This window comes from Dipodomys merriami, unplaced genomic scaffold (genome assembly GCF_024711535.1).
Source record: "Dipodomys merriami isolate MVZ:Mamm:240054 unplaced genomic scaffold, mDipMer1.0.p SCAF_106, whole genome shotgun sequence".
Lineage (NCBI taxonomy): Eukaryota > Metazoa > Chordata > Mammalia > Rodentia > Heteromyidae > Dipodomys > Dipodomys merriami.
This window is the reverse complement of record NW_027202338.1, coordinates 4,593,162-4,618,880: the sequence shown is the minus strand read 5'-3', so window position 1 is coordinate 4,618,880 and position 25,719 is coordinate 4,593,162. Positions and strand designations below refer to the sequence as shown.

At 43.0% G+C, this 25,719-nt stretch overlaps 1 protein-coding gene across 1 annotated transcript; it reads left to right on the top strand.

Moving 5' to 3' along the window:
- Positions 1-781: 781 nt before the first annotated feature.
- Positions 782-19,279, top strand: LOC138814619 (sulfotransferase 2A1-like). The gene is made up of 8 exons (XM_070003686.1): positions 782-888; positions 1,046-1,151; positions 1,445-1,658; positions 2,054-2,265; positions 7,802-7,925; positions 8,411-8,505; positions 17,086-17,263; positions 18,662-19,279. The coding sequence occupies exons 2-8, from the start codon at positions 1,056-1,058 to the stop codon at positions 18,772-18,774; spliced, it is 1,032 nt and encodes a 343-aa protein (XP_069859787.1). The 5' UTR covers positions 782-888; positions 1,046-1,055; the 3' UTR covers positions 18,775-19,279.
- Positions 19,280-25,719: the final 6,440 nt, after the last annotated feature.

Here is a 25,719-nt window from a genome sequence, read left to right as displayed (position 1 = left end):
CTCTCTTTCTCTCTTTCTCTCTTTCTTTCTTTCTTTCTTTCTTTCTTTCTTTCTTTCTTTCTTTCTTTCTTTCTTTCTTTCTTTCTTTCTTTCTCTCTTTCTTTCTTTCTTTCTTTCTGTTGGATGTGGGGCTTGAACTCTGGGCCTGGGCATTGTCCCTCAGCTCTTCAGCTTATGTGGTGCTAAGGAATTGAGCCCAAGGCCTCATGCATGCAAGGTAAGCACTCTACCACTGAGCCATCTTCCCAGCCCCTTCGTTGCCTGTACTAATGCACCTCCCCGATCCCTGAGCCCTAATGATCTGCCTTCAGTTTGACTCTCTATCAAAGGATTTTCCTCAGAGGTTTTAGGGCTGGTGGAATTCTTGGCTGGCCACTCTGGGGGATCACACGTGTAATACCAGTTACTCAGGAAACTGAGATCTGAAGATCAAGGCTGAAAACCAGCCCAGGCAGGGAAAGTCTATGAAGCTCTTAGTACCAGTTCACCAGCAAAAAGCCAGAAGTGGGGCTGTGACTCAAGTGGCAGAGCTCCAGCCTTGAGGAAAAAAGTTCAGACAGTGCCAAGGCCCAGTACCTGCACACACACATACACACACACACACACACACATACACACACACAGATACACACATGCACATAAATGCACATACATCTGCACACACAGGTCTCCCCCACAATTCTTCCCTCTGAGGTCCAAAGGCCATGGCAGGGCTGGCACCAAGAGTTGGTGGGCTGAGCCTTTCCTACCCATTGCTCTGTCTGATCTCAGCGTTTCTCCATGGCCTCCAGAAGAACCACATCACTGTAGCCCAGGCTGAAGCCTTCCATAAAATATCCCAGGAGAGGATGGCAGGACTTCCTCCAGAGCTGTTCCCGTGGGACTAAGGTGAGACTTATGTCTGTGTCTGTGGAGATGAACACTTATGCCCCCTTGGGGTCAAGGTGTAGATCTGTCACTTGATTCTGATGGTTAGAACGCTCATGTTGTATGTTTGATCCCTTGCCTGATACAAATCTCCATGGTGTCACTCTTCCATTTATAGCATCTCAGCTATGAACAAATCTTACCAAGCCAGAAGCCAGCTCAAGGCAAGTGCTCTCCTACTTGAGCCACAGCACCACTTCCAGTTTTCTAGTGGTTTATTGGAGGTAAGAGCCTCATGGATTTTCTTGACCAGGCTGGCTTTGAACTGCAATCCTCAGATCTCAGCCTCCGGGGTAGCTAGGATTACAGGCTTGAGCCCCCGGCAGCCTATTTCCTTCTATTTCTTCTTGTGGTTCTGTTCCCTGCCATGAGCTGAAAATTGATGAGCGCAGTTTACCTTGAATGAGTTCACAGTTGTCCAATAAAAATCCTCCAGTGATGATCACACAGTGTTCTGTTTTCCCTAAATTAGTTTCACAGTGAAAGCAAAAATGTTAATGATTGCTTCATCACCCAGGATAAAAACCCAGACTCTGCCACCTCCTCCCCATTGCCAGTGGCCTGGGACCAAGAGCCAGGCACACAGGGCTCCACCATGGCTCAGGACTATATGAGGTACCAGGGCATTCCTTTCCCCTTCCTGCATCACGACCTTGAAATCATAAAAGCAGCCCATGAGAAGTTTGTGGTGAAGGATGAGGCCATCATCACAGTGACCTACCCCAAATCAGGTGAGCAGACAGGACCGTGGCTGCATGGGAAAGGCCAGGCCTGTGCCCCACTCCCTCCAGCCTCCTGCATGGGGGTGGTGTAGTAGCTTATTATTGAAGACCTGTGGCTCAAGTGGTAGAGTGCCAATCTTGAGCAGAAAACTTCAGAGACAGCACACAGGCTCTTAGTTCCAATCCCAAGATTGGTGCATGCACAAACACACACATACACACACACACACACACACACACACACACACACATACACACACACACACTACCAACATTGTGTGAACAAAGATTATATGCTAGACAAAGTTTCTATGGGTAAGGCTTGTGTTATGTATATTTTACCATCACGGTCTTTATACAATTCAGATAGTAATGAGTGACCTTCACTTTCCTTCTGTCTCCAGGAACCAACTGGATGATTGAGATCCTGTGTCTCATTCACAGCAAGGGGGATCCGGAGTGGATCCGCTCTGTGCCTATCTGGGATCGCTCCCCATGGATCGAGACTATACGTGGATCCAAAATCATTAAGGACAGGAAGGAGGGTCCCCCCCTCCTCTCCTCCCACCTCCCTATCCAAATCTTCCCCAAGTCTTTCTTTACTTCCAAGGCCAAGGTCAGTGATCAGTGCTCAATAACTGTTCATTAAATGCTTTTTTGGGGGGGGGGATGGGGTGCTAGTTCTGGGTATTGAACTCAAGGCCTGGGCACTATCCCTGAGCTTTATTGCTCAAGTCTAAAGCTTTACCACTGCTCCCCTTCTAGCTTTTTGGTGGTTACTTGTACAGATAAGAGTCTCACAGACTCTCCTGCTTGGGCTGGCTTTGAACCACAATCCTCAGATCTCAGCCTCCTGAGTAGCTAGGATGACAGATGTGAGCTACTGGCTCAATCAATGCTTTTGAATCTTGAATCCTCATAATATAGACCTGGAGATGATAGCAAGCTGCATTCGCCTTCAGCTGTTCACCATGGTCCTGGGGTCACATTCGCCAGCTGAGAGACCTCAGACCCAAGATATGGACCAGTGCAGTTGAGCCCTCACAGATGACCTGTAGGCCAAAGTCTTTAAAACTACTTTAAGTTCAACTAGAGATCACAAATCTCCTTTATACAGAACTACTTGCCTGTCTGTTCTTTGAACTTTACTCCATCAAAAGTAAGTTCCCCAGGCACCATGGCTCATGCCTGTCATCTCAAGTAGCTGCTCAGAAGGCTGGGAGCTGAGGATCATAATTCATAGCTAGGCCAGGCAGAAAGGTCTGTGAGACCCTTATCTCCAATGAACCAGCCAAAAAGAAAAACCAGTGGTGCTGCAGCTCAAGTGTTAAGAGTTGCCAGCCTTGCTTGGAAGAACTAAAGGAGAACAATGCTCAGTCCCAGCACTGTCCTCCCAAATGAACGAATAATGAACAAATAAAAGGAAAGATAAGTTCTAGAATCATTCCCCAAAACACAAAATCGGACTCTGGAGTCCAAAGGCCAAGACATCTATCTGTGACTACCAGCTTAAGGGCAGTTCAGGGTCACTGCACCTCGGCTCTGGCTTGGAAGGCAGCTTTAGTGCATACACAGCTAAGCACTCACCGGGGCTGACAATGAGAGGATAAGTCCAGGAGTTTGTTCTCTGGAGAGAGATCCCAGTTTGGGCTCAGCAAACACTTCCTGGGTTGAACTCCAGCTCAGATTCACTGCTTCCTGGCTCTTAGTCCTGAGCCTCTGTCTATCAGGGCCACATCCTGGTGGCTTTCTATGGGTCAGCCATGTGTGTGGCTCTACCTGACTATGTTTTTCCATTTGCCTCTTGAGCTTTCTACAGAAAGGCTCAGAAATCGCACGCCAGTCTATAAATATTCCACAGTCTCTGGCAATTCTCCTTCCATTGCTTTATCCTAAGCCAAGCGATTCCTTCATAGGAACTTGGAAATGCGTTTAAAAATCGGTGTCCTGCCCGGTGCTGGTGGCTCACACCTATAATCCCAGCTACTCACTCAGGAGGATGAGTTCTTGTTTCTTTTTATTATTATTATTGTGAAAATACCGTACAAAGGGGTTACAATGACATGGGCAAGGTATTTTTTTAATATATACTAAAAAAAAAAAAAGAAAGAAATGCTTTTTTTGGAAGTGGAGCTGTGGCTCAAGTGGTAGAGGGCACACAAGCTCAGGGACAAGCCTAGGCCTTGAGTTCAAACCCCAGGACTGGCACAGAAAAAAAAGAAAGAAAAATGAAACCCTTCTTTAGGTAACAAAGTAAGATTTTTTAATTTCCTCATTATTATTATTATTTATTATCTTTAAGTAGGTGCACAAAGAAGTTCCCATTCTACAAAACAGTATATGAGTACAAAGTGTCTGACAACATTGTCACCCATCTCTCTTAACCCATCCCTTCTCTTACTTTTTGTCTTTAATTGAGATGAGGTGATTACATAAATTTCACATATTTCACAGTATTGTGGAATACTGATACTTAGAGTCACAAACACATTTTTAACTTTCACAAGGCAAATTGTCATTATCATGGTCTGTACAGTTTGTGAATTCTATGAGCTTTGATAATACAAGTTATTTTTTCTACATCAGATGATGTTGACATTTATTTCCTTTTGCTTAGTGTGGGCTGTTCCCACTTATTCTGTTCCTCCTCCTGGATTCCCTCTGTTGCGTGCATATATCTACCTCGAACATGGAGTCATTTAGCAATGATATGACAAAATGGGTGGCTGTCCTTTGTTTCTTAGTCCTGTTACTTTGCCATATCTTCTTGTATTTTAGCTTTAGCATCCACATATCAGGGAGACCATGTGCCATTTGTCTCTTTGTTCTTGGCTTACTTCACTCAAAATAATCTGCTCTAGTTCCATCCATCTCCCTGCAAATGCCATTATTTTGTCCTTTTTAGTGGCTGCATAATATTCTATTGTATATAGGTACCACAATTTTGGGATCCACTCATCAGTGGCGGGACATCTGGGTTGTTTCCAAATCATGGCTATTGTGAACAGTGCTGCAATAAACATGGAGGTGCATGTGTTCTTGTACACTAGTTCCTATTGTTCAGGATAGATGCCTAGAAGTGGTATGACTGGGTCGTAGGGAAGGTCTATATTTAGCTTTCTGAGGTATCTCCAGACTGTTTTCCAAAGTGGTTGTATTAGTATACATTCCCACCAGCAATGCAGTAGGGTTCCTCTTTCTCCACATCCCCTCCAACATTTGTCGTTGGCTGACTTTAGGAAGTGGGCCATTCTGACTGGGGTAAGGTAGTATCTCAGGGTTGTTTTTACTTGCATTTCTTTTACAGCCAGGGATGATGAACATTTCCTCATGTGTTTCTTTGCCATTTTTATCTCTTCTTCTGAGAAGTCTCTCTTTAGTTCCCTTGCCCATTTCATGATTGGTTTGTTAGATTTGTGAGGGGTTAGTTTCTTGAGTTCCCTGTGTATAATGGATATTTGACCCTTGTCTGATATTTTGCTGGTAAATATTTCCCCATTAGTTGACTGTCTTTCTAGTTTGGTTGCTATTTCTTTGTCTGTGCAGAAACTTTTTATTTTAAGGTAGTCCCATTTGTTGAGTCTCTCTCCAATTTGTTGTGATGCGGGACTCTGTTCAGGAAGTTCCTGCTTGTGCCTATAAGTTCAAGTCTCTCTCCTACTCTGTCCTGCAGTAGTTTCAGAGTATCAGGTTTGATGTTAAAGTCTTTAATCCATTTTGAGTTGATGTTGGTGCATGGTGATAGGCTGGGGTCCACTTTTAGTTTTCTGCATGTGGCCTCCCAGTTTTCCCAGCACCAGTAGTTGAAGAGGCTGTGTTCTTCCACTGTATGTCTTTGGCTCCTTTGTCAAATATCAAATGACTGTACATATGCAGTTTTATTTCTGGGTCCTCTAATCTGTTCCGTTGGTCTTCGGGTCTCTTTTTGTACCAGTACCAAGCTGTCTTTGTTATTATGGCTCTATAATAGAGCTTGAAATTCAATATTGTGATCCCTCCTCCTAGAATTGCTTTGGCTATTCTAGGTCTTTTGTTGTTCTATATGAACTTTTGGACTGTTTTCTCTATTTCAATAAAGTACTTCATTGGGATTTTAATGGGAATTGCATTGAATGTGTATATCGATTTTGACAGTATAGCCATTTTCACTATGTTAATTCTGCCTATCCAGGAACATGGGAGATCTTTCCATTTCTTGGTATTCTCTATAGTTCCTTTTTTAGCTTTTATGGTTTTCATGAAGTAGATCCTTTACATCTTTGGTAAGGTTAATTCCTAGATACTTTTTTTAGGTTATTATGAATGGGGTTTTCCTTGATTTCCCTTTCTGCTTGTACGTTGTTGGTGTACAGAAAGGCGACTTATTTTTGTGGGTTAATTTTGTATCCTGCTACTTTGCCAAAGTGGTTTATAAGTGCTAAGAGTTTGGGGATGGAGCCTTTGGGATCCTTAAGGTATAAAATCATGTCATCTGCAAAAAGAGATAGTTTAACTTCTTCCTCCCCTATGCGGATCCCTTTAATGTCTTTTTCCTGACTTATTGTTCTGGCTAAGTGTTCCAGAACTATATTGAAGAGGAGTGGAGACAGTGGGCATCCTTGCCTTCTTCCTGATTTTAGGGGAATTGATTATAGTTTTTCCCCATTAAGTATGATATTGGCTATTAGTCTGTCATATAAGGCTTTTATTGTTTTAAGGAATGTTCCTTCTATTCCAATTTTTTCCAGAGCTTTTAACATGAATGAATGTTGTATTTCATCAGAAACCTTTGCTGCATCAATGGGGATAATCATGTGATTCTTGACCTTGGATCTGTTGATGTGATGGCTTATACTTATTGACTTATGTATGTTAAACCATCCCTGCATCTCCGGGATGAAGCCTACTTGGTCATAATATATGATTTTTTTTATATGTTTCTGTATTCTGTTGGCTAGAATTTCATTGAGGAGCTTTGCATCTGTGTTCATCAAGGAGATTAGTCTGTAGTTTTCTTTTTTTGTTAGGTCTTTGCCTGGTTTGGGGATGAGTGTGATATTGGCATCATAGAATAAGTTTGGAATTACTCCCTCTGCTTCTATTTCTCTGAAGAGCTTGAGGAATATGGGTATTAGTTCCTCTTTAAAGGTCTTATAGAATGCCATAGTGAATCCACTTGGTCCTGGGCTTTTCCTTGTTGGAAGGCTTCTGATTGCTTCCTCTATCTCAATGTAGGTTATTGGCATATTTAATTGATTTATTTCTTCATGATTCAGTTTGGGCAATTGGTATTTCTCTAGGAATTCATCCATTTCTGCTAGGTTTTCCTTCTTTTGTGAGTATAGAGTCTGGCAATAGTTCTTTATAATTGTTTGGATGTCTTGGGTGTTTGTTGTAATTTTTCCTGTGGCATCTCTGATCTTATTGATTTGAGTCTCCTCTCTTTTTTTTTTAGTTAATCTTGCCAGTGGTCCATCAATTTTATTGATTTTTTTAAAAAAATCAGCTTTTTGTTTTATTAACCTATTTATAGTTTTCTTAGTCTCTATTTCATTAATTTCAGCTCTGATTTTGGTTATCTCGCTCGCTCCATCTAGCAACTTTTTCTTGTGTCTCTAACAGTTTTAGTTGCATCATGAGATTGTTTATTTGGTCTGTCTCTGTTTTCTTGATGTGAGCACTGAGAGCAATAAACTTGTCCATCAGGAATGCTTTAGCTGTGTCCCATCGGTTTCTTTGTGATGTGTCTTCATTTTCATTGAATTGTAGGAACTTTTTAATTTCTTCTTTAATTTCTTCTGTGACTCATGTGTTGCTCAGCAGTGTGCTGATAGGAGGCAAAGTTCTGAGGATCCCAATCCAAAGCCAGCCTGAACAAGAAAATCCATGAGACTCTCACTTCCAATGAACCACCAAAGTTGGAAGTAGAGTTGTAGCTCAAGTGATAGAGCACTAGCTTTGAGCAAAAAGTTCAGGGATGGTGCCCAGGTCATGAGTTCAAGCTCCAGGACTGGCACATACAAACAGAAAAACAATTCATGTTCTAAGTGAGACACTGAGCAAGATTGTTGATCCTTTGATATTCGTGCCATCGTGTAGACCTTGTCTGAGGAGAGATTAAGACCTCATGCGTGGGAAAGATGGAAATTTTTTTTCTGCTTTCTCCTTCCAAGGTGATCTATGTCAGAAATCCAAAGGATGTCCTTGTGTCCGGATATCATTCTGGTAGTGGATCAAAGTACATAAAAAATCCACGGTCACTTCAGGAGTTTTTGGAATGGTTCATCGAAGGCAACTGTGAGTGGGTTTTGACATGAGACGATCTAAACATTGTGTGTGTGTGTGTGTGTGTGTGTGTGTGTGTGTGTGTGTGTGCACATGCGCACACGCCCCTGCACGCATGCACATGTGCACACACCAGTTCTGGGGCTTGAATTGGGCCTGGACACTTTCCTTCAGGTTTTTTACTCAAATCTAGCAATCTGCCACTTGAGCCACAGCTCCACTTCCATCTTTTTAGTGGTTTATGGGAAATAAGAGCCTCATGGTCTGGCTTCAAATCATGATCTTCAGATGTCAGCCTCCTGAGTAACTAGGATGACAAGCATGAGCCACTGGTGTCCAGCTGAATATGATATTTTAATCTGTAAACATGCACAAGAATTTTCTTTGTCAATTATACCTGCAGGAAGTTGATAGCGACAGAGGAAACGTGTATAGATCATAGACCACATCTGGACGTCCAGGAGTTGATTATGTATCCCTCATTACCCACCCTGCAGTGCGGTATGGGTCATGGTTTGCACATGTCCAGGGCTGGATGTCCATGAGGGAGAGAGAGAATGTGCTGGTGGTCAGTTATGAGGCTCTGAAGAAGGTAAAGATCCATTTTCCATGCACCTCACCCCACAGCCCTCTCAACACTGACACACATCTCCCTTTCTTCATAGACCCCGCTCCACCAGTCAAATTTCCCCATCCTAGCTATTAGGAGGCTGAGATCTGAGGAAGAAGGTTCAAAGCCAACCTGGGCAGGCAAATCCATAAAATAATTACCTCCAATGAAATGAAGCTATGGCTCAAGTGGTAGAGTGCTAGCTAACCTTGAGCCACAAAGGCTCAGGGATAGCACCCAACCCTGAATTCAAACAACTCACACACACACACATGCACACACGCGCACACACACAGAGAGATAGTAAAGAAATCTGTGTTGCTCAAACATAAGCTTTGGGACACTATAATACCTGATCTTTATAATTGTCAAATTATCACTTCATAATTGTACAAATGTGCCCACCCCTCTCTCTTTCTTTCTTTTTTTTTTTTTAACTGTATTTTATTTTATTTGGGAACATACTGTACAGAGGGGCTACAATTACATGGGCAGGATAATGCATACTTTTCTTACCAAGCATTGCAGCCTCCTCCTTTGTTTACCCTTCACTTCCCTTCCCCGCCTCCCCCCTCCCCCCACCCAATTTTACCCCCCTCCCCCCACCCAATTATACCCCCCTCCCCCCCCCCCACACCGACATTGTAAAGCTGGTTTTGACATGACATTTTGTACTTCTCATTGTTGCAACAGGTCCACCTGAATCCTTAAACGACTTGTTTGTCCCCATCTCCTCCACATGTTATACTGACATCAAATATAATGAAAGCGGGGGTTACACTGTGGGGGAGGGACATACAAAGCAACAAAGAAATAATCTTGTAAATGCGTTAGAAACACATGCATGAAAGAAACGAAAACATTAAAATACATATTTAAGGGTTCATTTTCCTAACATCACATTATCTGACCTTTTCCGCTTGACTCATACCTATACTAGATATTGCAAATAAGGGAAACCATGGGACCTATGCTTCTTTGGGCCTGGCTTACTTCACTTAATATAATTTTTTCCAAACCTTTCCATTTCCTAACAAATGGGGCAATGTCATTCTTTCTGATGGAGGCATAGAATTCCATTGTGTATATATACCACATTTTCTTGATCCATTCATCTACTGAGGGGCATCTGGGTTGGTTCCATATCTTAGCTATGGTAAATAATGCTGCAATAAACATAGTTGTGCTGGTAGCTTTAGTGTGGTCTTGTTTGTAAACATTTGGGTAAATGCCCAAAAGTGGGATTGCTGAATCATAGGGGAGATCTATGTGAAGTCTTTTGAGGAACCTCCATACTGCTTTCCAAAGTGGTTGAACAAGTTTACATTCCCACCAACAATGAAGTAAGGTTCCTTTCTGTCCACATCCCCTCCAGCATCTGTTGTTGTTAGAGTTCTTGATTTTTGCCGTTCTAACTGGAGTGAGGTGATATCTCAATGTTGTTTTGATTTGCATTTCTTTTATGGCTAGGGATGTTGAACATTTCTTCACGTGTCTATTGGCCATCCTTCTTTCTTCTTCAGAGAAGCTTCTCTTTAAGTCTTTCGCCCACTTATTTATTGGGCAGTTGTTTCTTTGAGGATTTGTTGTTGGGTGGTTTAATTTTTTGAGTTCCAAGTATATTTTAGATATGAGACCCTTGTCCGTTGTATGGCTAGTAAAGATCTTCTCCCAATCGGTGGGCTTTCTATTGATCTTGCCAGCTATGTCATTTGCCCTGCAGAAGCTCTGCAATCTTATGCAATCCCATTTGTCCAACCTTTCTTTGATTTGTTGTGCTTCCGGGTCTCTATTCAGAAAATTTCGACCTGAGCCAAGGAGACCTAGGGTTTCTCCTATTCCATCCTGTAATGTTTTCAGAGTGTCTGCCTTGACTCCAAGGTCTTTGATCCATTTGGAGTTGATTCTGGTACAGGGTGATATATAAGGATCTAGCTTTAGTTTTCTACATGTAGTTAACCAATTTTGCCAGCACCATTTACTGAAGAGGCTGTCTTTCTTCCATTCTATTGTTTTAGCTTCCTTATCGAAGATTAGATGGCTATAGGTCTGTAGGTTCATTTCTGGGTTTTCAATTCTATTCCATTGGTCCTGAGGTCTGTTCTTATGCCAATACCAAGCTGTTTTGATTACTATGGCTTTATAGTAGAGTTTGAAATTTGGTATTGATATTCCTCCAGCAGTGTTCTTTCCGTTGAGGAACGTTTTTGCTATTCGGGGTCTTTTATTGTTCCATATGAATTTTTGGATTGCCTCCTCTATTTCCTTGAAGAATGAGGGTGGAATTTTGATAGGTATCGCGTTGAATTTGTAGATAGCCTTGGGAAGTATTGCCATTTTCACGATGTTAATCTTGCCAATCCAGGAGCATGGGAGGCTTTGCCATTTTTTAAGTTCTGTGTTGATTTCCTTTTTCAAGATTTTAAAGTTTTCATCATAGAGGTCCTTCACTTCTTTGGTTAAGTTAATTCCTAGGTATTTTATTTTTTGTGGGGCTATTACAAATGGAGTTGCTTTCCTAATTTCAGCCACACTTTTCTCATTGTTGGCATATAGAAAAGCCATTGATTTTTGGGGATTAATTTTATAACCTGCTACTTTGCCAAAGTTTTGAATCAGCTTGAGTAATTTGGGAGTGGAGTCTATGGGATTCTTTAAATACAAGATCATGTCATCTGCAAAGAGGGAGAGTTTTATTTCTTCTTTCCCTATTTGGATCCCCTTTATGTCTGCATCTTGTCTTATTGCTGTAGCTAGGCATTCTAATACTAGATTGAAGAGAAGTGGAGAGAGTGGGCATCCTTGTCTTGTTCCTGAGTTAAGAGGAAATGGCTTTAGTTTTTCACCATTGAGTATAATGCTGGCTGTAGGTTTGTCATATACAGCCTTTATTGTATTGAGGAATGTTCCATGGATTCCTAATTTTTCCAGAACCTTCATCATAAAGGGGTGTTGGATCTTGTCAAATGCTTTTTCTGCATCTATTGAGATAACCATGTGGTTCTTATTCTTGCTCCTGTTGATGTGATGAATAATATTAATTGATTTGCGTATATTGAACCAGCTTTGCATCCCTGAAATGAATCCTGTTTGATCATGGTGTATGATTTTTTGGATGAATTGTTGAAGTCGATTGGCCAAAATTTTGTTGAGAAGTTTTGCATCAATGTTCATCAAAGAAATGGGTCTGTAGTTCTCTTTCTTTGATGAGTCCCTGCCTGGTTTTGGGATGAGGGTTATGATGGCTTCATAGAATGTGTTCGGTAGTGAGCTTTCTCTTTCAATTTCATTGAAGAGTTGGAGGAGTATTGGTGTGAGCTCTGCTTTGAAGGCCTTGTAAAATTCTGCTGTAAAACCATCTGGTCCTGGACTTTTCTTAGCTGGGAGGTCTCTTATTGCTGTTTCTATTTCAGTGCTTGATATGGGCCTGTTAAGCTGGTTTAACTCATCTTGGTTTAGTTTTGGCATGTCAATATTTGCTAGGAAAAGGTCCATTTCTGTCAAGTTCTCAAACTTATTAGCATAAAGTTTTGAGAAGTATTCCCTTATAATGTTCTGAATCTTGGTTGTTTCCGTGGTGATGTTTCCATTCTCATCTCTGAGTTTATTAATTTGGGTGTGTTCTCTCCTTTTTCTGATAAGGTTTGCTAAGGGTCTGTCAATTTTGTTAATTTTTTCGAAGAACCAACTCTTTGTTTTGTTGATTCTTTCTATAGTTTTTTTGGATTCTAATTCATTTAATTCTGATTTAATTTTGATTATTTCTTTCTGTCTACTGGATTGGGGTTTATCTTGCTGCTCTTTTTCAAGGAGGTTTAGATGTGTCATTAAATTGTTAGTTTCCGATCTCTCCAATTTGTTGATGTAGGAGCTCAGAGCTATAAACTTGCCTCTGAGTACTGCCTTTGCTGTGTCCCAGAGGAGCTGGTAATTTGTGTGTTCATTTTTGTTGAATAGCATGAACATTTGAATTTCCTTTCTAATCTCTTCCATGACCCACTCATGATTCAGCAGTGTGTTGTTCAGCCTCCATGTGATACTGGACTTTCTTTGGTGGCTTTTGGTGTTGAGATCTAATTTTATTCCCTTGTGGTCAGAGAGAATGCAAGGTATAACTTCAATGTTTCTGAATTTAGACAAGTTTGCTTTGTGGCCTAAAATGTGGTCTATTTTAGAAAACGTTCCATGTGCTGCTGAGAACGTGTATTCTGTTGCTGCTGGGTGAAATGTTCGGTAAATGTCTGTTAAGTCTAGTTGATCTATGCAGCTGTTTAGATCTGCGGTTTCTCTGTTGAGTTTTTGCCGGGTTGATCTATCTAGTGGGGAGAGTGGTGTGTTAAAATCCCCAACAATTAATGTCTTTGGATCTATATGGGATTTGAGGGAAAGTAGTGTTTCTTTGATAAATTTGGGTGCTCCATTTTTTGGCGAATAGATATTTAGAATTGTAATATCCTCCTGAAGGAGAGATCCTTTAATTAGTATGTAGCGACCTTCTTTATCTCTTCTCACGAATTTTAGTTTGAAGTCTATTTTATCTGATATTAGGATTGCAACTCCCGCCTGTTTATGAGGGCCGTTTGCTTGGTAGATTTTGTTCCAGCCTTTAACCTTGAAAATATGTTTGTTTTTACGGGCAAGATGTGACTCCTGCAGGCAGCAGATAGAAGGGTCTTGTTTTTTAATCCAACTAGATAGTCTATGTCGCTTAATTGGAGAGTTCAGTCCGTTAATGTTAAGAGATAGGACTGAGAGATATTTGGGAGTTCCTGCCATGTTATCCACCTTCTTGGGGGCTGTGAAAACTGGGTTCTTCCTAAGGCTCTTGGATTCTCAGTTTGGGTGCAGTTTCTTGGCCTTTGTTGCGTTCTTGTTGGTTTTCTATGTGTAGGACATCTTTAAGAATCTTTTGCAGGGCTGGTTTGGTGGAGATGTATTGTTTCAATTTTTCTTTGCTATGGAAGGTTTTTATTTGGCCTTCAGTTATGAAGGAGAGTTTAGCTGGGTACAGTATTCTTGGTTGATAGTTGTTTGTTTTTAGGGCATGGCATACGTCATTCCAGGCTCTTCTTGCTTTGATTGTCTCTGCTGAGAAATCTGAGGTAATTCTAATTGGTTTCCCTTTATAGGTGATTAACCTTTTCTCCTTGACAGCTTTAAGGATCTTTTCCTTGGTCTGGGTTGATCCTGTGTGGATTATAATGTGACGGTGGGATGTCCTATTCTGGTCTGGTCTATTTGGGGTTCTAAAAGCTTCTTGTATCTGAATAGGCCTATCTTTTTGTATGTTTGGGAAGTTCTCTGCTAAGATCCTGTTAAACAAATTTCCTAGACCATTAACTTCTGTTTCTAGGTGCTCCTCTACACCCATTATCCTTAGATTGGGCCTTCTGATGGTGTCTTCCAGGTGTTGGATAGACCTATCATATTTCTTGGACTTGTCTTGGATGGTTGTATGTTCTTTCTCTATAATATCTAGGCTGTCTTCAATCCCTGAGATTCGATCTTCTGCATGGTCTAACCTGCTGTCAAGACTCTCTACTTTGTTTTTTATCTCTTTTCCTTCTAATTGGTCAGCTTTGATGGCTTCAAGTTCTTTGTTGAAGCTCTGTTTTAGGTCTTGTATGAATTTCTTTACTTCCTTAATTTGGTGTTCAGTGTTTGTTCTCAAATCACTTAGTTGATTGGTTATGGTTTCTTTGGACTCCCATTCCTTCTGTTGGGTTCCATTCAGCATTCCCTTTGTGGTCTCCCTGACTTCCTTCAGCTCTTTGTTAATGGATTCCATGAATGCCTTTAGTGATCTTTGTGTATTCTCTACCTGGTCTCTTAATTCGTGAATTACTCTTTGATTAGTTTCCTCCCTTCTGTGGGATTCCTGCAGTTCTCTTTGAGTGTTCTCTGCCTGCTCACGCCATTCCTCCCTTTCTCTTTGGGTATTCTCAAGTTGTTCACGCAAATCCTGTATCAGTTTTTGAGAAGCTTCCTCACGCTTATGATATTCCTGTATAAACTTCTGGGATGCCTCCTCTCTCTCCCTATCACGCTCATACAGAGTCCTTTGTACATTGTCAAACTTCTCATTTATCATGTTTGCTATTAGTGTTTGTAGAGCTATTTGGGAACTCTCCTCTGGATTATTCTTTATCTGTTCTAATCCCTGATTATCAAGGTTGGGAATTGAGATACCCGAATTTGCCATTTTTCTTGTGTTTTTCCGGCTTACTCGGCCCATTTGAGATAAAGATTGCACCAGTTTTGTGCTAGAACACTATCTTAAGGCAACCATCAACCAAAGTTTGCATTTGTACAGTCAATAGTCTACAGATACAATCTAGTTCAACAGATACATCTATTCAACATCAAACGACTATATGTTAAAGGACTTCGAACCGCAGAAAAGAATTTGGAAAACCAGAAATTATTAGGATTAGGGAGAGATGTGGGTAAAAAATAGGAATAGATTGGTGTGGGGAGGCACAGGGAGAGTTAACTATGTCCTAATCACAATGCAGGAAATGAGTTGGGTAGGATGCAAGTTGAGAGAGAGAGAAAAAGAAGAGACGGAAAGGGGAATAAAGAGAGACCAGAAAAAGAATAGAAACATAAAAATTAATGTTATTATAGAGGTTAAAAGACCGTCTATTTAGAGAGGAATGTGAATATGTTCAGAGAAGGGGAGGGACATAGAGGAGATGTGAAAAGCTTTAAGGATGGGAACGGGAGAAGAAAAGATCAGAAGTTCAGTAGAGCTAGATAAAAAACAAAAAGATAATTAAGAAAGAAAGAAAAAGAGAAAGAAGACAAGAAAAGAAAGGAAAACTCTCATTCACGTATTCCTAAAATAAAAATTATAAGATGAGAAAAAAAAGTTACTGGAAAACAATTATTTTTTCAGAAGAGGCAAAAATTAAAGATTAATAAAAGTTTTAGAAGGGAAAAAAATTTATATATATATATATATATATATATATATATATGGTAACAAAAAACAAAAAACAAGCAAAAAAAAGAAAAGAAGAAGAAGAAGAAAAAAAGAAAAAAAAAAAGAAAAAAAAAAGTCTTTTGATTTTTTTTTGGGGGGGGGGGAGGAGTGGGAAGAATCCTGTATCTCCCTTTTGTCTGCAACCAGTCTCTTGTTGGAGTCTCTGGTCAGCTTGAGGTCCTGTGGCTTGATTGGTTTCTTAAGTCGGTTGGTTGGAAGAGGCAGAAAAATGCTCTGCTTTACCCAAGATTTTGATATCCCCCTCCCAGGTTAGTTTTCTGGGAGGGTGGTCTGCTTTGAGAGTCACAAAAGAGGGGGATGTGGTGATGAGGCTAGGTTCTGGGTAGAGTTGAGGCCTTTCAACAAACAGTAGCTTTTCCCTGGGGCTATTTTGTGATAAAGCTCACAGCGCCCAGCCTCCGGGTTTCTGTTTTTCAATTGATTGTGGGAGGGAGGGGCAGCCTCTGGCTCTGGCTCTGGTTACCCAGTGAGGGAAGGCACTCCGATGGCTGGCGCCTGAGCTGGGTGACTTTTCCCTGGATGGAGCTGAGTCTGGCAGGTCACTTCGCCGTTAAGTTCTTGTGACCTGCTAAATGACTCATTTTATTCCAAGGCCTGAGCTGGAGCTAGCAGCTCCTCCGAGCTTTGTCGGTATCCAAGATGGAGATCACTGGTGCTGGGCGGGGAGGGGTGGCCTTCCCTCCTCTGCTCCCTGAGGAGTGAGGATGTCGGGCTTGTACTCACGCCGAGTCTTGGATACTGGGTCGTCTCTGGTCTGCAAACAGCAGGATGAAGATGTTCGCTCCTTGTCGGTTCTTGTTGGTGTTGAGTAGAATCCGCTCGTCCGCTGCGTCTGGCTCCTTTGTCCCCGACTCTCTGTGTCTCAGGTATGACTCCGCGGTCGCCGCCGCGGCCCCGCCGCCGCCGGAACGGCAGCTGGTGCGTTTCCTTGGCTTCCCCTCTCTTGTCTAACTCTCTGTCCTGTGATGACACACTTGGTGTGATTCTCTGGCTTAGGACTGTTCACTGGAACTCTAAAACTCCTTTCTATGCGAGAGCTTGTTCAGATTCCAGCTTCTCCTCCGCCATCTTCCGTCACAGCACCTCTCTTTCTTTCTTGTCCATAGTAGGGCTTGAACTCTGGGCCTGTTCACTTAGATTTTTTTGCTCAAGGCTAATGCTCTACCATGGTGAACCACGGTGCCCCTTCCTGTTTCCTAGTGTTTTTTTGGAGATAAGAGTCTCTCAGACCCTCCTGCCCCCCAATAGCTTTGAACTGTAATACTCAGATCTCAGCCTCCTGAGTAGCTAGGATTATAGGAGGTAGACACCAGGTCTTGGCTCCATGCCACCAACCATAAAATGACATCCCGGTGCTCAGTGCTTGGATCAAATCCTTCCAGTCCTCCTTCCTTTCTTGCTCTCAATCCCTCCCTCCCTTCTTGCTCCCAGCTCAGCCTCTGACACACGAGTCTGTCATGGCACTTGGCTGTTTGTCCCTTTTTGTCCTCTCTCCACACCTCCTTCCTCCTGAGAGTCGCTCTGTGTTCTCCTTGTCCTGCTTTTCCTTCTTGCAGGACACGAGGAGCACTGTGGAGAAGATCTGTCAGTTCCTGGGGAAGAAGTTGGACCCTGAAGAGCTAGACTTGGTCTTGGAGAACAGCTCCTTCCAGGCCATGAAGGAAAACAAGATGTCCAATCACAGCCTGCTGAGCAAGAATTTCTCTTCTGCTGAAGTCTTAATGACCAGGAAAGGTATTGAATCGCTGGGGTTTAAAGATCTGTCAGAGACCACAAAGGAAATTTTTAGTATATCCTTGCTTTGTAAATACGGATTTATGGGCTTTTTTTTCTTCCTTTTTGGTTTGTTTTTAAGGTGTATGTCAATCCTGGTGCTTGAACTCAGGGCCTGGCTGTTGTCCCCCTTTTTAAAATATTTACTGAAGGCTGGCCCTCTACCACCTGAGCCACAACTCCACTTCTGGATTTTTGGTTGTTCATTGGAGATCAGAGTCTCATGAACTTCCCACAGCTGGCTTCAAACCTCCATCCTCCAATCTCAACCCTTTGAGTCACCAGGATGACAGGTGTAAGCCACCAGCGCCCAGCTGGCTTTATGTATCTATTAGACATTTTTATTTCTTCATCTCAAAATAGCTTTTCAATTTCATTGCCCATCTAATAATTGTCTGTACAACATTAATCTCTTTGTCCATTCTAGATATTTGCCCTCCATCCACTGAACAGCTGGTGAAGATTCTCTCCCATTCTGAAAATTGCTTTTGTTTTCCTGTTGGTATTGTTTCATCTTTGTTTTTTGAGCAGAAACGTTTTAATTTTATGCAGCCATATTCATTTATCTATTCTATTTCTTCTTGGTTGAAGCCTTAGAGTTTTTGGCAGAAAATTACCACCTGTGTCTCTATTATCCAGAGATTTCCCTGAGAAATGGAAGGGCTTGGGGACCACATTGAAATCCTCTGTTTCTGCTAGGCCTGTGTTTCTTAGGTTTGGTGTCTTCATTATGGCCCATTGTTTTGTTTTTGCTTACTCATGTTCCATTTTTACTTCTTTCTACCTTCCTGTTTCTTCATTGCCTGTTTGAATGCACCTCCCCGACCCCTAAACCATGATGTTCTATCTTCTGTTTGCTCTCCTCTATGGAAGGATTTTCCTCAGAGATTTTAGGGCTGGACAACACCAAATCCATCATTGAATTCACTGAGATCTTGGTAAACTTCTTTGTTGGTCAGGTACTAGTGGCTCATGCCTATAACCCCAGCTACTTAATATCTGAAGATCAAGGTTCAAAGCTAGGCCAGGCAAGGAAAGTCTGTGGAACTCTTAGCTCCAATTCACTAGCAAAAAGCCAGAAGTGGAGCTGTGACTCAAGTGGCAGAGCACCAGTGTTGCACAAAAATGCTCAGAAACAGCCCCCAGGCCCAGTGTTTGCACACACACACACACACACACACACGCATATGTACACACAAATGTGCGTATGCAAATGTGCACACCTACAAGCAAACACACATAATTGCATGCTTCCATGTCCATGACAGATGGAAAGCAGGGCCGGGACAGGGAGGTGGTGGGCTGGGCCCTGCATACCCAATTCTCTGTCTGATGTCAATATTTCTCCATGGCCTCCAGGCATCGTAGGGGACTGGAAGAACCACTTGACCGTAGCCCAGGCCGAAGCCTTCGACCAAATATTCCAAAAGAAGATGGAAGGATTTCTTCCAGAGATACTCCTGTGGGACTAAGTCCAGACTTCTCCCTGTGTCTGTGGAGATGAAGACTTGTGTCTCCTTGGGGTCAGGGTGTAGATCTGTCACTTAATTCTGGTGGTTAGAATGTTCACATTGTAAATTTGATCACTTGTCTGATACAAATCTCCATGGTGCTACTCTTCCATGTATAGCATCCCAGCTATTAACAAATCTTACAAAGCTGGAAGCTGGCGACTCATGTCTGTCATACTAGCTACACAGGAAGCTGAGATCTGAGGATTGAGATTCAAGGTCAGCCTGGGCATGAAAGTCCATGAGACCCATATTTCCAGAAACACAGAAGTAATGATATGGATCAAAGTGGCAGAGTGTTAGCCTTGAGCAAAAAAGTTCAGAGAAAACACCCAGGCCCTGAAATCAAACCCCAGGACTGGCAGAGACACACATATCCTCACACGCATACACATACACATAATCACTCACACACACACACACACACACACACACACACACACACACACACACACACACACACACACCACATCCCAGTGGTGTTAGAGAAGTATTTGGTTTTGCTCAAATCTGCAAGGTCAAGACAAAGAAAGGAAGTCTGAGAAACTCTCCCGGCCTCCAGGAGCCTGAAGAGCTATGGGGATCATGACACAAGGATCATGGCTGAGATTCTGGGGCATGGAGATCCTGGGGGAAACAGAAAACATGGAAGGAAAATACATTGTGTACTTTGGGCTAGGATTTTGTGGCGACATTACTGAAGTGAACTTAGGGCCTTGAGGCAGAAGTCCAGCCTCCTCCTTTGAGTTTTTGTGATATATACACCTATTCTCAACATAAAAGAGTCAAAAGTTTTCTAAAAAATTAAGAAAAACCTTTGCTAAAGCATATTTCCTTCTAATTCCTCTTGTAGTTCTGTTCCCTGCTGTGAGCTGAAAATCTACAAGCATAGATCGCCCTTGAATGATTTCACAGTTGCCCAATAAAAATCCCCAGGTGACAATCGTGTATGTTTTGTTTACTTTATCCTCATTAGCTTCACAGTAAATGAAAAATTGTAATGATTGCCTTCACCACCCAGCTGGGATGAAAATCCAGACTCTGCCAAGCCCTCCCGGGTGGTAGTGGACCGTGATCAATAACCAGACACGCAGGGCTCTGCCATGGCTCAGGACTACGTGTGGTACCAGGGCATTCGTTTTCCTGCTGCGTATTTCTACCCTGAAGTCATAAAAGCAGTCCATAAGGAGCTGGTGCTGAAGGATGAGGACATCATCACGGTGACCTACCCCAAATCAGGTAAGCAGACGGGGCCACGGCTACATGGGAAAGACCAGGCCTGTGCCCCCTCCAGCCTCTTGCATGGGAACAGTGTAGTAGCTCATTATTGAAGACCCAGTGGTAGAGCTGGGTCCGTGGTAGAGCTCCAGCCTTGAGCGTAACAGCTAGGGACAGTATCCAAGACTGGCACACACACACACACACACACACACACACACACACACACACACACACACACTGGTTTTTGAGGAGCTCTATGGTATATTAAAATGAAAAGGATGAATTTGATGTTACTTGGAGGCATGATTTCAAAGAGAAGAATTGTCATGGAACATGGCTGGGAACCAAAAAGCTTCTGGTGAATACAAGGAACTGGCAGACCAGGGGATCATGTGTCAAGGAGAACACTGGGAATGCAGAGCATGCATGTGTGCGTGTGTGTGTGTGCACAGGCATATGCTCATACACACAGCTAAGAAGCACTGCCAACCTCCATGGGCATCACGCCCTGCATCTTCCCCTTCTGGCACCGGCATGTGATCTACAGGAGTTCACTGAGGGCGACCAGGTATTCAGGAGGAAGTGGTGCTTCCCAACCCCTGGCTGCAGCCAGGACCTGGTGTAGAAGTACTGCTGAGTGGCAAGGTGGGGCAGGGACCACTCACAGTGAATGAATGAATGCTTGCATGCTTGCATGAATGTGTGCATGCATCACCTCTGGTCCTTTCTTTGTTCTTTCCTGGCAGGGTAGAGGGGGACACAGCTGCCACCCCCAGGATCAGTGCTGGCTGCAGGGATTGGGTGTGTACCCACCTGCCAGCTGGAAAATGTGCATGGGGACATGGGGTCACAGCGGCTGCCACCTCAGACTTGTCACTCCCCAGGGACAGTCACGCCAGCGGTGTGTCACTGCTTCTCCTTGCTGGTTGTCAACTCCCAGCACTCTCTAGGCTGAGTAGCCCCTCAGGAGATGGGGGGGGGGAAAGGGGGGATCTTATACAGCTCAGCTCTCAAAGGTGCCTGAAGCCAGGCAATGAGCTCACGCCTGTCATACAACAACCCGGGAGGCTGAGATCTGAGGATTGAGGTTGGAAGCCAGCCCAGGCAGGAAAGTCTGTGGGCCTCTGATCTCCAAGAAACCACCAAAAAGCCACTGTGGTTCAAAATGGTAGCGTTTTAACCTTGAGCAAAAGAGCTTAGCACAGCCGGGCGCTGGTGGCTCACGCCTATAATCCTAGCTACTCAGGAGGCTGAGATCTGAGGATCGCGGTTCAAAGCCAGCCTGGGCAAGACAGACCGTGAGACTCTTATCTCCAATAAACCACCAGAAAACCGGAAGTGGTGCTGTAGCTCAAGTGGTAGAGCGCTTGCCTGGAGCTGAAGAGCTGAGGGACAACGCCCAGGCCCAGAGTTCAAGCCCCACGACCGACAAAAAAAAAAAAAAAAAAAAAGAGCTTAGCACAGTGCTCAGGACCTGAGATCAAGCCCCAGCCCTGGCACACACACACACACACACACACACACACACACACACACACACACACACACACACACACACACACACACACCATCCCATTGATGTTACACAAGTATTTGATGGTCCTCAAATCTGCAAGGTCAGGACAAAGAAAAGAAGGCTGAGAAACTCTCCATGTGCTGGAGCCTGAGGGAAGCAGATGTTCGTCTTGACCTCCGCTACCCTCCATATGCGTGGAGTTCTTTGCTGAAGCCCCACTTCCTCTGCCAGAATTAACTCTCAGCTCCTCACAGGCACCTGGCAAGGAAGCCAGCCAGCTTGGTGGCTGGTTACTGGTGGCCAGGAAGCCAGCCATGGTGAGCAAGCGGGTTACTTTCACGATGAGAAGAAGACAGTAAATGACCACCTTCAGCACCTGGATGAAACCCAGACTCTGCCACCCCCTCCTGGGTGGTTGTGGCTGTGACCTGGGACTAAGAGCCAGGCAGGCAGGGTCATCTTTTTTTTTTTTTTTTGTCAGTCATGGGGCTTGAACTCTGGGCTCTACCGCTTGAGCCACAGCACCACTTCTGGTTTTCTGAGTGGTTTATTGGAGATAAAGACTCTCATGGACTATCCTGCCCTGGCTGGCTTTGAGCCACAATCCTCAGATCCCAACCTCTTGAGTAGCTAGGATTACAGGCTTGAGCCACCAGTGCCTGGCTTTTCTCAGTATTTTTAAATTTCCCTATGGAGCACTTGTGGACACCTTTCAAATTCTAACACTTTTTATTGAGTCCAGGCTAAACGCTTAAGGATGTAACTTTTCTTTTTTATTCTTTTGTTTCTTTATTGTTTGTTTGTTTCAAATTATTTATTGTGATTAAGTGGCTACATAATTTCCCAAATTTCACAGTATTGTAGGATAGTGATGCTTAGTTAAAGTCACAAACACATTCTGACTTTCATGGGGCAAATTGTCCATCGTACTCTATAACATTTATGAGTTCTATGAGCTTTGGGATACAGTTATTTCTTCCACATTGGGTAATATGTACATTTCTTCTGTTTTGCATACGGTCAGCTGTTCCCACTTTCCTGCTTATTCCCTCCCTCCCATCACTGCCATTGTGTTGCTTGGTTTATTTTGGTCAATGTCCAGTGCAGCTGATGGGTCTGGCTGTTGTATGTTTTTCCCTGATTCCTTCTAATTCTGTGTTGTCCTCCTGGTTTCCCTCCAGTGTGCACATATATACCATATATGTGATCAGCAGCATGGGGTTATTTAGTAATGATTCTATCAGATGAGTAGAAGTCCTTTGCTTCTTACGTCTTATTAATATTGTCATATCACCTATGCTTTGTATTTAACATCCACTTATCAGGGAGACCATGTGCCGTTTGCCTCTTTGCTCTTGGCTTACCTCACTCAACATGATTTCTTCTAGCTCCATCCTTTTCCCTGCAAATGCCATTATTTTGTCCCATCTAATGGATGCATAATATTCCATTGTGTATAGATACCACAATTTTTGGGTCCATTCATCTGTGGTGAGACATCTGCATTGTTTCCATATCCTAGCTATTGTGATCAGTGCTGCAATAAATGTGGAAGTACATATGTCCTTGTATACTGGTTCCTATTGTTCAAGATAGATGCCTAGAAGTGGTATGACTGGGTCATAAGGGAGGTCAATATTTAGCTTACTGAGGACCCTCCAGATTGCTTGCCAAAGTGTTTGTATAAGCGTACATTCCCACCAGCAGTATAATAGGGTTGCTGTTTCTCCTCATCCCCTCCAGCATTTGTTGTTGGCAGACTTGTGGATATGGAACATTCTGACTGGGGTAAGGTGGTATCTCAGGGTTGTCTTTATTTGCATTTCCTTCACAACCAGGGATGGTGAACATTTCCTCATGTGTTTCTTTGTCATTTTTATTTCTTTATTTGAGAAGTCTCTCTTTAGTTCCCTTGCCCATTTAGTAATTGGTTTGTTAGGTTTGGGAGAGATTAGTTTCTTGAGTTCCTTGTGTATACTGGATATTAACCCCTTGTCTGATATATTGCTGGTAAATATTTTTTCCCCAATTAGTTGGTTGTCTTTCTAGCTTGGTTGCTATAGCTGTAGCTGTGCAAAACCTTTTTATTTTAAGGCCTTCCCATTTGTCCAGTCTCTCTCTAATTTGTTGTGGCCCTGGGACTCTGTTCAGGAATTTCCTGCGTGTGCCTATAAGTTCAAGTGAGGATGTAACTTTTCAATTATTAATTTGGTAGGGGGAACTACTGGGATTTGAACTCAGGGCCTTGTAATTGCTTGGCTTGAGTATCCAGCTGGCACACGACCACTTGAACCATATCTCCACTGTTGTATGGGGAAGGGGTGGAAGGTGTTAACATTTCCTAACTATGGAATACATTTGTTTTTGGTTCTTTTTTGTTTAATTAAAGTCCCCAGGCCCTGAGTTCAAGCCCCAGGACTGACACAAAAAGAAAGAAAATGTGGGCAGTCATTGGCAACTGGAAACCTTACAATAAACACTAGAACCTAGCAGAACAGGCCATAATCCAGGGGATTGTGTGTGACTCAGGCCTGGGATGGGAGCAGGAGGTGAGCACCCAGCACACACTCAGAGCACTGAGTAAAGGAAATGTGCTGAAAATCAAGAGACAGGAGGATGAACTGAAGGGATTTCAGGAACAGCCAAGTGGTGGAGTAGTATTCCCCAGTATCCTCAGATAAACAGCTGCATAGTCAGAATAGGCGTAGGAAATAAATAGGATATTATGCTGATTGCCAGTGAAGAAAACACAAAATTGGTAAACACACACACACACACACACACACACACTAAAGTTGAGTGACCAAAGATGTATGCCAGCCAGACAGTCTATGGGTAAGGTTTATGTTGTGTATATTTTACCATCATGGTTTTTACATAATTCAGATATAAATGAGTGACCTTCACTTTCCGTCTGTCTCCAGGAACCAACTGGATGAGTGAGATCCTGTGTCTCATTCACAGCAAGGGGGAGCCAGAGTGGATCCGGTCTGTGCCCATCTGGAATCGAACCCTGTGAATCGAGACTAATCATAGATGTAAAATAATACTAGACATGAAGGTGGGGCCCAGCCTCCTCTCCTCCCACCTCCCCATCCAACTCTTCTCCAAGTCTTTCTTCACTTCCAAGGCCAAGATCAGTGCTCAGTGCCCAATAACTGTTCAGGCAATGCTGATGTTTTGAAGCTTGAACTCAGGGCGTGGGCACTGTGCCTGAGCTTTCTGTTCAAAGCTGAATCTCTACCACTTGAGCCACAGCTCAGCTTCCAGCTTCTTGGTAGTTAATTGGAGATAAGAGTCTCACAGAATCCCTGCTCAGACTGGCTTTGAACCCCAATCCTTGGATTGCAACCTCCTGAATAGCTAGTATGACAGGTGAGAGACCTGTTGCCAGGCTCAATCAATGCTTTTTCTCTGTAATTCTAGAAATGTGCATCTCCTGAACAGCTGAAGATTCTCTCTCATCCTCAAACTGGTTTTGCTTTCTTCTTGTTGTTTGCTTTTGGTTTTTGGAGGGCAGAAACTTTTTTTCAATTTTATGCAGGCACATTCATTCATTGGTTCCATTTCTCATAGGCAGAGGCTTGATAGCCAAAGGCAGAAAAGTATTACCTATGTCTCTATTATCCAGAGATTTCCCTTCATGAAATTTTAGGATTCAAGGATACACTGAAATCCTCTTTCTGCTAGGCCTGTGTTTCTTAGGTTTGGTATTTTCATAGTGGCCAGGTGGGGTGTGTGTGTGTGTGTGTGTGTGTGTGTGTGTGTGTGTGTGTGTGTGTGTGTGTGTGTGTGTGTGTGTGTTTGTGTGTGTGTGTGTGTGTGTGATCCACTTTTACTTCTTTGCATTTTCCTGTTTCTTCATTGCCTATACTAATGCATATCCCTGATCCCAGAGCTGTGGTGTTCTATCTTCAGTTTTGTCTCCTCTATGAAAGGATAGTCCTCAGTGATTTGAGGCCTGAACAATACCAAATCCACCATTGAATTCACTGAGATTCTGATAAAGTTCTTGGCTGGCTAAGAACTCACCCCTGTAATCCCAGCTACTCAGGAAACTGAGATCTAAAGGATCAACTTCAAAGCCAGGACAGGCAGGAAAATATGTGAGCCTCTTACTCTAATTCAATGGTCGCCTTCAGCATAAAAGCTCAGTCCCAATGTTCAGT

Excerpts from the sequence above, each read along its gene's own strand:
- LOC138814619 (XM_070003686.1), top strand. The coding sequence starts at position 1,056 with ATGAACAAATCTTACCAAGCCAGAAGCCAGCTCAAGGCAAGTGCTCTC. Across the intron at positions 1,152-1,444 it reads TTTCTAGTGGTTTATTGGAG|GATAAAAACCCAGACTCTGC; the intron begins GTAAGAGCCTCA and ends TTCATCACCCAG. Across the intron at positions 8,506-17,085 it reads GTTATGAGGCTCTGAAGAAG|GACACGAGGAGCACTGTGGA; the intron begins GTAAAGATCCAT and ends TCCTTCTTGCAG.